Source organism: Notothenia rossii (genome assembly GCF_949606895.1).
Source record: "Notothenia rossii genome assembly, chromosome: 8".
Lineage (NCBI taxonomy): Eukaryota > Metazoa > Chordata > Actinopteri > Perciformes > Nototheniidae > Notothenia > Notothenia rossii.
The window spans coordinates 17,061,414-17,072,553 of NC_136906.1; the positions used below are offsets into that span (position 1 = coordinate 17,061,414).

The following is an 11,140-nucleotide window of genomic DNA, read 5'->3' on the forward strand; positions in this document are numbered from 1 at the left end:
TGCTGGGACCCCTCTGCGGCTTATGGTGTTATTAAAGTTGGCGCTCTAAGTACGTTTGGCTTACTTTAACATTGAGATTGCATGATTCAGATATTGTGGCAGATATCTACTGTAGATTTAGCTTTTTCATGTTACTATAATGACTGAATCATGTTTCACACTGACTTCAATAACTTCATAAACCAGAAACCAATCCAACAACAAGCATGCACAGCCCTTTTAAAGTGTTCCCTGGACCTAGTTTCCATGGTTTGAGCTTCTTGCTGCACTTATTTTTGAAACTTTAGTGCATGTGTCATCACATCACATGAGTTTTTGTGTCGTCATGATTTCTTTCTTAATTTGCAATGTTGAGCTCTCCAGGGCACTGTATGTCGAGCTTTACTAAACGATAACCTGCCAGAAAAGAGACATGACCATTAACCAGATGAAACTCTCTGAGTGGAATGGTCATCTGTAATAACAACGATTCTCTGAAATTAGAATTGAATAAAAGCTTCCTGCACAGAGCCCTCCTGCACCCTGTTTCAAAGTATTCCCTTCTGCACACGATGAGGCCAAAACTGCTGATGCTTCAGAGGTAGTTGGAAAGCACTAAACTGCCTGTGGAGAAAATAATAGGAGCACACAGCAGAACAAACCCAAGCCCTGCCCAACCCCCATCCCAAAACTGCTACCAATTAATGCTCTAAAGAGGCAGCACACATAACTTTGTGAAAGTTGCAGGACAGGAGCAAGAACGAATGATTCCGTTCTCTTTTGGAAAAATCCATCAAATTAGGTTTCTAATTATTCTTCAGATATTTGTTTTAAAGCCAATGCATATTTAACTTGCAGCTTATTGTCACTGGGTTATGTGAGCAGTCAGCTGTTTTGCCACAGTAATCTACCCTGCAAACCTTAAGCGGCAAGTCACAAGACACTCGTCTTCTTAGCCTCTTTACTCAAACTGAGTTGCTGCTTCTGAATATTAAAGTTAAGGGACATTTGCTTTCTTTTTAAGGGAACTCAATACTGTCTGCTTCTCCCTGTGCTGTCAGCATCAGGCCTGGGGGGTCTGCTTAGCGCTCTATGTCAGAGCTCTGCATGGAGGAAATTAGGCCAGTGAAGACCCCATTGACCGTAAGGCATTCTGCCCATATTTCACTAAGCCTCTCTCCCAAAGGAAAAGGCAGCAGAAATGAACCATATCAGAACACATGCCCGGGTATCGGAGAGGTCACTAAATAGAAGGGAGTGAAAACCAGGGAGTTTAAGGAACCCAGATACACACACACACACACACACACACACGCACGCACGCACGTACGCACGCACGCACGCACGCACGCACGCACGCACGCACGCACGCACGCACGCACGCACACACACACACACACACACACACACACACACACACACACACACACACACACACACACACACAGGGACGAAAAGAGGCTGAATAGAACAACAAAAAAATAAAGTGAAAAAGCAAAACAAAAACTGTTTTTCATTTCCTCCTTTGGTGAGTGTGTGACTGAGAGAGAGCCCGCAGGGTTGTGTGTGTGTGTGTGTGTGTGTGTGTGTGTGTGTGTGTGTGTGTGTGTGTGTGTGTGTGTGTGTGTGTGTGTGTGTGTGTGTGTGTGTGTGTGTGTGTGTGTGTGTGTGTGTGTGTGTGTGTGTGTGTGTGTGTGTGTGTGTGTGTGTGTGTGTGTAATTAATTGGTTTACTGCCAGGTTAGGCACTGTCTTTCTCAGGAATCTGCATCTGGCCCTGAACTTTACTTGTACATGTTAGTTGAGGTATTAACTTATTTGGACAAGGGATTAGGTCTCACTGGCTGTCCCGTAGATGGAATGGACAAACATAGGGAGGTATGTTTGAGATACTGGGCCCTGTAAGTAAAGAGATGGCTGACGACAATACTCTGGAGCCTAGCTCACTGTAGTCACAGCGACAACTAGTAACTAATACCGCTGCTCCCCCAAAAAGCACACACAAAAACACTACACACATTACAAATACGTACACTCCCACAGCACGTAAGACCCTTCTTACTCTCGCTTTGAAGTCTTCAATCGACATTGTTTTTCACGCTGTTATCCAGTAGAGGACAAACATGAAAGATAATTATAAAGCAAAGCAAACAGAAACTTTAAAAGAGTCCTCTTGTTAAGGATTCAGTAGCTAAACAAATAAAATAAAAATGTTTAGAATTCATGGCAGAAAATGTGATAATTGCAACTTTAAAAGATAAGAAGAACATTTGAGCTCTTGGGTATTTTATTCATAGAAGTGGTCACAATTGAAAGGATTGAAACAACACAAAAACTATGCTGCATTCCTATTTGGCACGTCACATAATCTCTCCATATGTGTTACAGCTACGGGTTTTGCTTTAAGGATCAACTGCCAGAGCCCGGCTTATGTTCAGCTCTCATGCCCTGTGAGAATAGTATCAGTTTTGCTGACATGTCGATTTGCATCCCTTCAAAAATGTGCCCAATGGGCATCTGCACTGTAAAACGATATGATCTGTGGAGATTTACCAGGTACAGACAAGGGAATTAGCAAAGACAAACTACTGTATGCGTGGTTGGTTGGACAGACCAAACTTTTCTCTCTGTGTTTTAATTGGAAACAAATGTAGTGTTGGATGGAACATCTCATTATGATTTGAGAGAATCCTTTTTCTAAGGCAAGGGGGATAGTAAAGATAAGGATGAGAAAGCTTGATTATATAAAGCTTATAGACACACCTACTTGATTCATCATCTTGTATGGGCCCTTGGCTTGAATTGTGGAGAGTAGGCTTCTTTTAATTTAGTTACTTGGTTATGCAGTATATGGTTGTCATAAGATTTTTCATACTATGTTGAAATGAGGCCTACAATAATACTTGAGTTTATTATAGATCTTTGCATTTGCACATTATTTCCCAACAATATCAAATTGGCTAATCTATAAAGTGCAGGTAAGCCACGATCTCATAGCATCCCCTGAGTTCTTTAGGCACAAACCCACCCACTGCCAGCCCTAACCTACCTTGCTCCCAGACTGAGCTGGAGCTCATGAGGCCTCCGACACACTTAATGGGATTATGGTAATATAATTTTGTGACGCTGACCTCGGGCCGGTGCCAGGTTTCTTCCACATCCTTAGACAAAGGCAGGGAGCTCACCAAGGGTTCCAGCAGCCTGGCCCAGCTCGGCCTCTTGGCACAGACTGATGTCCTCATGGGCCCAGAGTAAGATGGATGGCTGGGGGGCAAAGTCTCACTTCCTAAGTCTACCCAAACAGGGAGCAAAATCAAACAGTGGCAAGTGGGACTGTAAACTTAAATAAATAAAATTCCCCCGAGAGGGAGTCGACTCAGACGACTGTTGTTCAGGTAACTCTTCTGTTTTAATGTATACAATAATCAAGATGCTTCAGGATGTAGGAAATGTGCCCTCCCTTTGCTCCCAACTTGAATTAGCACATAGCAGTTTTTCAGCTGAGGGTGTAGCGTCCATGGAAACGGCCTTGTGGTCAGCTTGTCTTTTTCTGTGATTTAGCAAGGGTTTCCTCCACTGGATGTTTCTTATTGGTATAAGAAAGGATTTTATGGACTGGACTATTTAAAAGCAACTCAGTGTGGTGGTCAATTGGAACTGTCCCATAGGTAATCTAACCAGAGGAATGGTTAGCAGTAGAGCAAAAACACAAAGTACAATAAACTTGTCATAAGGTTTATGAGATTATATTTGAAGTAATGTATTTTTGCCTTGATATAAACAATGTTTGTTGTAATACTGTAATAGGCAACACATGCATGCTAGACTACACATTAGTGGTGATTTAGGTGGCAATATGTTGGACTGCTGTTTGCCTCTTCATCTTGTTTTGTCTTGTTTTACTTTGTTGTGTATTTTATTGTTGCCCAGTCTCAGTGGGTGTATCACCACATTTTTCCCCGCTTTCTTTTCTTTTCCTCTTCCTTTTGCCTTTAGAAAGACCACCCATAGGGTTCGGAGGGGGCAGACGTCTCTTTGGAATAATAATGGGGTCGTCCTGGGAAAATTGCCCATGGAAAGGCCTGCCTGAAAAAAAAAAGAAAGAAAAATTTGGTCTTGTTTCCGATCCTTCTTGGAAACATTCATCAGGGCACTCCTGCTGTTTGGACGGGAGCAGTCCCAATCATAGCCCCTAACCACTCATTGGCCGGGTCACTCTGCCACTACCAAGCCTTTCCAAGTCAAAGTCAGAAATCTGTGGCACAACGTTTAGAAAGGATGCTTTTTATTTGTTTTCTCTGTTTTATATTTAAACATATAGTGGGTTTCCTCCAGAATACAAAGCCATCTGGGTTAATTTTAAAGCAAAGTAACATTACTTGTTATTGCTGTGCACATTATCATTACTCTTCACAAGCTGATGTATGGAACAAATTCAATGTATCGTTGTGTCTGTGCTGCTATTGGGCAAGGCTGTCGGCACATAATAGCCCAACAAATGAGTCAACATGGTCTCACAGAAGGGAAGCCTCGATCATGATGTCATTCCCTGTTTGGGTGACACACGTGACACTATTCTGATGAAACACCATGAAAGTGGCCAACACCTCCCAAGCATTTTTTCTGAGGGCAAAGGTTGTTTCAGATACTATAACTTTATTTCACTAAACTCAATAAACCTTTATCCCATGCACACAATTTCCAGTTGTGAGAAGTAAATATAAACACACTCATTTGCAGTTTATTAATTTACATATAAATCAGTAAATACATTCTGATTGGATTTTATTAAAGGGGACATTTAGAATCAATGTTTGTCCGACAAAGTTATTATTTATGAATAATTCAATTAATAATTTATCTAATTTTGAAAGATTGATTTTTCCCCAAAACAATATAATTACTTTATTGTGATTATTTTTTTGAACCGTTGGACATGCTCATGTACACTTTTCAGACTTTGCACCCAGGCCAACAACCTGAGAATGAAACAATTGAGCAGAAATGTTCTGGTCATTCGAGCTGGAGGAACATGGACCTGTGTTTACTAAAGTTGACTTTTTCCCTTGTTTGCTGAACAGAAATGTTGGCTTTAGTTCACCTCTCAGGCAACATCTTCCATCAGGAGCCAATCATGTCCTGAACAGCGAGTTACTTTGCTCGGACAACATCAGGATATAGTGAGGACGATAGCCAATGGTTTGAGTCGGATAAGAACTCCTCCTAACAACTGTCCATGTATTTGTTATATCAGCTCCATAATACCATTCGACTAGTTTGTCTCACAGTCTGTTGTGTTTCCGTTTGGAGACTTTACCATACTCTGAACTATTTTAAGTAAAAATAAGAGACCCATCATCTTAATATCTCAGTCCTGTCAGTCAATAATTCCTTATTGTAGAAGTAAAAAAAGGTGGCTTAATACGTTTTCTTTCCTTGTGAACCTCATGCGCCACCATTCTGCTCTCCCCCGAGCCATCACGAACTGGCCTCCCTGTGCCCTGCGAGGCCCTGAGGCCCCGCTGCCCTGCTCCAGGTCTGAGCCGCGGGGGATCTAGTGATGGATGTGCCTCAGGGGGGCTCCCTGTGGGAGGTGGGCTCACACACTCTGCTCCTCACCATCACAGGGGAAGATGTCAGCCTTCATTCTTAACCAGAGACAGTCGAGTAAAGCATGTGGTAAGATCACTGTCTTGATATTAACGTGTTTTATTTTTCAATTTTTTTACTGGTTTATATAACACAATATTGTTTTAATTATCAGTTTGAAGCAAAGTTACAGAAAAAGCCAAAGCAGAGTTAACAAAAACAAAGAAAAACATAATAAACAAATGCTGACATTGTATTGTACCAGGATAAAAAAAAGAATAAAGTTACATAATGGGACTGACTTGAACTCACAGTTCTAACTGTAGATATACTTTTACTTTTTAACACCTGTCACCAGTCAGTGAATTTCATGTCCCTAACCTAGACATATATTGAAAGTTTGTTTCAGATAAAAATGTAAATCTGTTCTGGAAAATTCAAACTCATAGTCACTAACATGCAATGCTAAATAACTAACCTTACCAATATATTAGTATGGTAAACCTCTTCTCAAGTAGTATTTAATTTACTCCTCTTTACATGTTGGTGTATTGGAGAAAGAAAACATATTTCCTTTTTACCAGGAGAACTCATTAGCGAGTTTACAGAGGAGATATTGAATAATTATCAACCAAACGGTTTAATTACAAAAACAGTTTGACAACTTTTTGGACATAACACTATGATTATATTTTTTAATTGAGTTGCCTGTGCAATCTAGTTTAACAACAGTTAAGGGAACTTTTGTAAAACTGTCAAGTCATCACGATGAGATGAGGAGCAGTGGTGGGTGGCAGAGAGAGGTTCATTCGAGTTGATGTGAGGAAAGAGTCGTCATCTGTGAATGAGCCTCAAATTTCAACGCAAAGCTATAGAACCTGATTGTGTTTACACTACAGCTGATTTATTAAGGTCAGCTCTATTCCTTTATTACTTGGCAAGTAAATAATAAACAATATTCAATGTCTAGTTTGTTTCTTTAAGCTGTCCATGTATACAGGCGGGGGAGGGGTGTGGACATACGTCTTCTCGATGGTAATAATGAAACTGTGACCTCATGGTCTGAGCAGCCAGAAGCAAAACCACTGATCCCAGTAGCATAATCATAATAATAACCAGTTTTTTTTTTCGCTTTACATTGGTCTAACAATAACTTTAGCAAACTGCTGCAGTAAATATCCGATTAGCCTACGCTGGTTAATGCAGAAATGTGATTATCTGTGTCACATTAAAACAAAATCTTCTTATTTTCGATCACTTTATAAGAACATAAGAATAAGACCACTGTCTGAAAAATACAGGTAAAACAGTATAACACATGCTCAGAATTAATGGCACAAGACAATCATATATTTCTCAGGGTTTTGTTTTTATTGCAAACAATATAATACAAAAGATAAGCTTTTAAGACAATGCCATATTTACCTACAGAAACTGCATTAAGGAGATGACAAAATGGGAACTAATGATACAGAATATAAAATAAGGAACACAACATTTTTCCAAAAAGTGTCTTGTTGATTCCAGCAAATCCTTAACAAAAACAAACGTCGCGACTTCCATACTCATTAATTAATTTGTTAGAAAGAAAAGGAGAACACTTCCAGTTTTTCTTTTTTTTATAGAGAGACTCATTGTGTAATTATATAAGTAATCTGTACAATAACTACATCCTGAATAAAAGAAACTTTTATATACGGAAACATTTACAAATGATAAATAAACAAATCTGTACCACATATGACAGCAAACTAATCCACTGAGGAACTTTTTATCTCAGTTAGCTGCTGCGGAGTTAAAAAGATAATTGCAAATAGTTATTTCCAAATAAAATTAATTCTAAAGAATAAATTAGGAAAAAGGTTAGAAAAAAGGATGGAGCTGTAGGAATGATAGAAGCACGCCAGACTCAGACCTGCTGGCTGCTGAGGAGAATCAGGTCAAAGGTCACTTCCTGCATCTCCTCAAGCAGGAAGTCAGAACTATGCTGTGGTTTTGACACTGCAATGCCAGAGGAAAGAGCCTCTCCACTGTGGTTCCAGAGGCACCAATGGTATCAAGGCAGTACCCAGATAAAAGTAAGCATTGCTCAGTTACATGAAGCAACACAGTAAGGCCCCTAGTAGAATAACATGGCACCTGCTATAGCGTTTCCAACACAATACTTTGAGCTAAAGCAAAGAACAAGAACATTTAACTAAGTCACTGTTGACACTGTCATATCATGGCCAAACAAATGTAATCTATTTCGAACCTGCATTGCTCAATCCTGCATCTCATGGAAAATACAATAAAATATGTACAGTACAACAATTCAAAGCAGAATGTAGGCTTTCGGTATAATAAGACGGGAGTGTCAGTAAACTGATGTTTCTTGCTTTTGTACAAAAAATACATTAGTGAGAAGTAAGGCCACTGAGGGTGTTTTTACCCGGCATTCCCGCTCGTTCAGATATGTTAAATCTTCTAAACGTGATGATGAGGATGCTGATGACACAAATTATGACGATGATGAGAAGAGCAGAACACATACACAGTACATACTAAAATATTTATAACCAGTATGTCCTCACAGAGGATTTCACTTTTTTTAAACATTATATCTAAAAAAATATAATCACAATTCCAACCGATACAAAAGGCACTGTTGTGAGCCAATCCAAAGATATATTTTCAGTACTATAAAAAAAGTCCTTTCATGTTTTTCTGTTGGCAACGAAGGGTGTGGCATGGTGGCACAAAGGACCCGGCAGAGAGATGTCTATGCATGTGATGGGTGTTGTACAGTCAGTGCCGAGGGCCGCCTCATGGCCTGGACAGCTGTGTGTAAATGGGCTGCTGCTCCCACTGCTGCGGACTGTGGGTCTGGGGAACAGAGGGCACCCCGGTGGTGTCTGCGATCGGGGTGTACATCGGCCTCTGGCTGGGACTCATGTAGCTGAAGGTGGGGTACAGGCCGGAGCCTTGGCCAGCCGCGTGGCTGTAGTAGGAGTTGGCGCCACCTTGGTGGTCTGAATAGTCATACTGTGCTCTGGTGATGGAGGGGTAAGAGGAGCTGCTGTAGTGCTGCAGGTTGAAGGACCCGTAAGTGCCGTGCTGTGGGGAGCCCTGCTGCTCGCTGTAGTGGCTGGGGCTCAGCTGCTCTGTCTTGATCTGGGTGGTTCTCTGTTGGCCCGGCTGGCCTTGCTCTCCTCCTCCACCAAGGGCGGTCAGAGAGTGCTGCTGCTGCTTGGCCATCCAGGCGTGGGCCCCGACATTGGCCGCCTGGCTGACAGAGGAGCTGCCGATGCCGTAGCCGTTGGTGTAGCCGGCCTGCACCGCTCCATTCAGCCCAGCATGGCTGTGAGGGGGCAGATACTGATCAAACTCATCGACGTCAAAGCTCCCCATGTTGGAGATGACCTCGCTGCTCAGTTCCCCAATGTCCACAGCGCCAAAGTCGATGTTGAGCTGGCGACTGGTGCCCTCTTGCATGGGGCGCCCCTCACGCTTCAAGTCAACTTTGCTGGTAGGGAGCTCTGTCTTTGGGGTGGTTGGGGGTGTTGGTGGGCCCTGGGACTGACCTGGATAGAGGAAAGGAACTGTTAGCTTTACAGTCAAAATTAAAATCACATTTACCTGCATGATGGGCTGGTTATGAAGTTAAATACCAGGAAAAATGTAAATGATTTCAAGATGTTTGTTGGCACTAAACTGACAGGTGTATACATGATGGCTTGTAATCATGAATCATTAACAGCTGTCTGCAAAAGGCTTATAAATATTGATTTGTTCAACTGTGTCACAATGATTTACGTTTAAAAAAAAAAAATCCTTTTATTTTTCTTGAATTAATTATTTAACATATTTATTTGTTTTCTTACCTGAGTGGTCTCCTGGAGAATGCACCTCTCCCATACTAGAGGCTGGAGAGTCGACCTGCTGCAGAGCCTTAAAGATCGCGGTTGGAGAGATGTGGGTTTGCTCGCCGTCCTCAGGGTCGTTTGGGCCGTTCTTCACAGACTTTCTCCGCCTTGGCTGATATTTGTAGTCGGGGTGATCCTTCTTATGCTGCACTCTCAAACGCTCAGCTTCTTCCACAAACGGGCGCTTCTCGGTTTCGTTGAGCAGTCTGAAAATAATACAGAGAATTGTAAATTAAAATGACCAATCAACAACAAGCACGTCAAATGGTTTTTACAATAGTTAATAGATGAACAATGTACTGAATTATTGCATCCATTGTTTCAATATAAATAATCACATAAAAAGCACATAAGAAATGTGCACATTATTAGCCGTGCATGCACTCAAATATAGAATGACGACGTGTATCAAATATTAACATTCAATAATAGAGAGAAATATAATTTAAATGCATGATTTGACTATAAAGCACTACGTGAAACAGCAGGCAGGTGTTGCATTTAATCGAAGGAATCGTGCACTGTGCACAGAGGCGCGTACAACTCAATGCAAAAAGTGATTGAGAATGCAAAGCGAACCTACCTCCAAAGTTTGCCCAGGGTTTTGCTGAGTTCCGCGTTGTGCAGATGCGGGTATTGATCGGCCAACTTCCTCCGTGCAGCTTGAGCCCAAACCATGAATGCATTCATGGGTCTTTTGACATGAGGTTTATTTTTATTTGAGCCATTAACGCGCACCGGCATGGGCACCAGCGTCCAGTCGTAACCCTTCAACACCTGGGACACTGCATCTCTGATACACACGGGGAACTTCTCTTCGTCTCCCTCTTTCTTGTAGTCTGTACCCAAGAGGAGGTGGTTGTCGATCGGCCGGGTGTTCTCGGTGTCCGAGCCGGAGCCGGACGGGCACGGTGAGCCTGCGGATTCCTCAGACATGCAGGGGCTGGGAGCGTCAGAGTGACACTTCTCCTGTTCTTCTGTCATATTCAGGTAAGGGTCGAGTAGATTCATGCGAAAAAATTAAACAATAACTGCTCGCAGTAAAAAAAGGAGAAAATCCTTCTTTCTAAATCCAAGTGCTGTGCCCAGAGTCTGCAGTGACAGGCTGTGAGGGCGCACAGCTTCACTTGCAGAGATGAATCCTTTCAAATAAAAAACAAAAGTCAAAAAACAAAAGTTTTTGAAGCTCCTTCGAGTTTTCACAATTGTGCAGATAAGAAAGCAAATTGCAAGTAAACGCTATGTTTTGGTCAACTTTGCAATTGTGACTGAAGAGAGAATGGTGACTGAGAGGTCTACTCTTGGAGGATTGCTGAAGAGTTTAGAGACACAGGAGGCGAAGCCTGGATTTATGTTTGACGGCAAGGGAAAGGATTGGGGGAAACTTTTGGTAGGCGGAGACTTAATATGACTCTCCCCTGAATAACTCTTGCAGTCAACAACGGCGAAAAACCAGCTCGAGTTGGAAAAAGGTGTTTTTCCCCTTATAATCTTGGTTTCATTTCAATTTGAGGTATAATTTTTTATTTTAAAAGTTAATACCTAGGGCGTAGAGCTACAATTACAAATCATAACTACAACAGTTTACTCTATTTTTATAGTTTCACTATAATGATATAGCAATATTAAAGGAAATAAAATACATTTTCTTGAATTTTCTTCGAGACA

General features: G+C 41.6%; 1 protein-coding gene across 1 annotated transcript; it reads right to left on the bottom strand.

Annotated features, from left to right (window-relative positions):
- Window positions 1–6,917: 6,917 nt before the first annotated feature.
- Window positions 6,918–10,791, bottom strand: sox9a (SRY-box transcription factor 9a). Its single transcript, XM_079643337.1, has 3 exons — window positions 10,056–10,791; window positions 9,431–9,678; window positions 6,918–9,130 (listed from the first exon to the last, which is right to left on the bottom strand). The coding sequence occupies exons 1-3, from the start codon at window positions 10,481–10,483 to the stop codon at window positions 8,373–8,375; spliced, it is 1,434 nt and encodes a 477-aa protein (XP_079499463.1). The 5' UTR covers window positions 10,484–10,791; the 3' UTR covers window positions 6,918–8,372.
- Between the last annotated feature and the right edge of the window lie 349 nt (window positions 10,792–11,140).

Excerpts from the sequence above, each read along its gene's own strand:
- sox9a (XM_079643337.1), bottom strand. The coding sequence starts at position 10,483 with ATGAATCTACTCGACCCTTACCTGAATATGACAGAAGAACAGGAGAAG. Across the intron at positions 9,679-10,055 it reads ACCCTGGGCAAACTTTGGAG|ACTGCTCAACGAAACCGAGA; the intron begins GTAGGTTCGCTT and ends TATTATTTTCAG. Across the intron at positions 9,131-9,430 it reads TTCTCCAGGAGACCACTCAG|GTCAGTCCCAGGGCCCACCA; the intron begins GTAAGAAAACAA and ends TCCTCTATCCAG.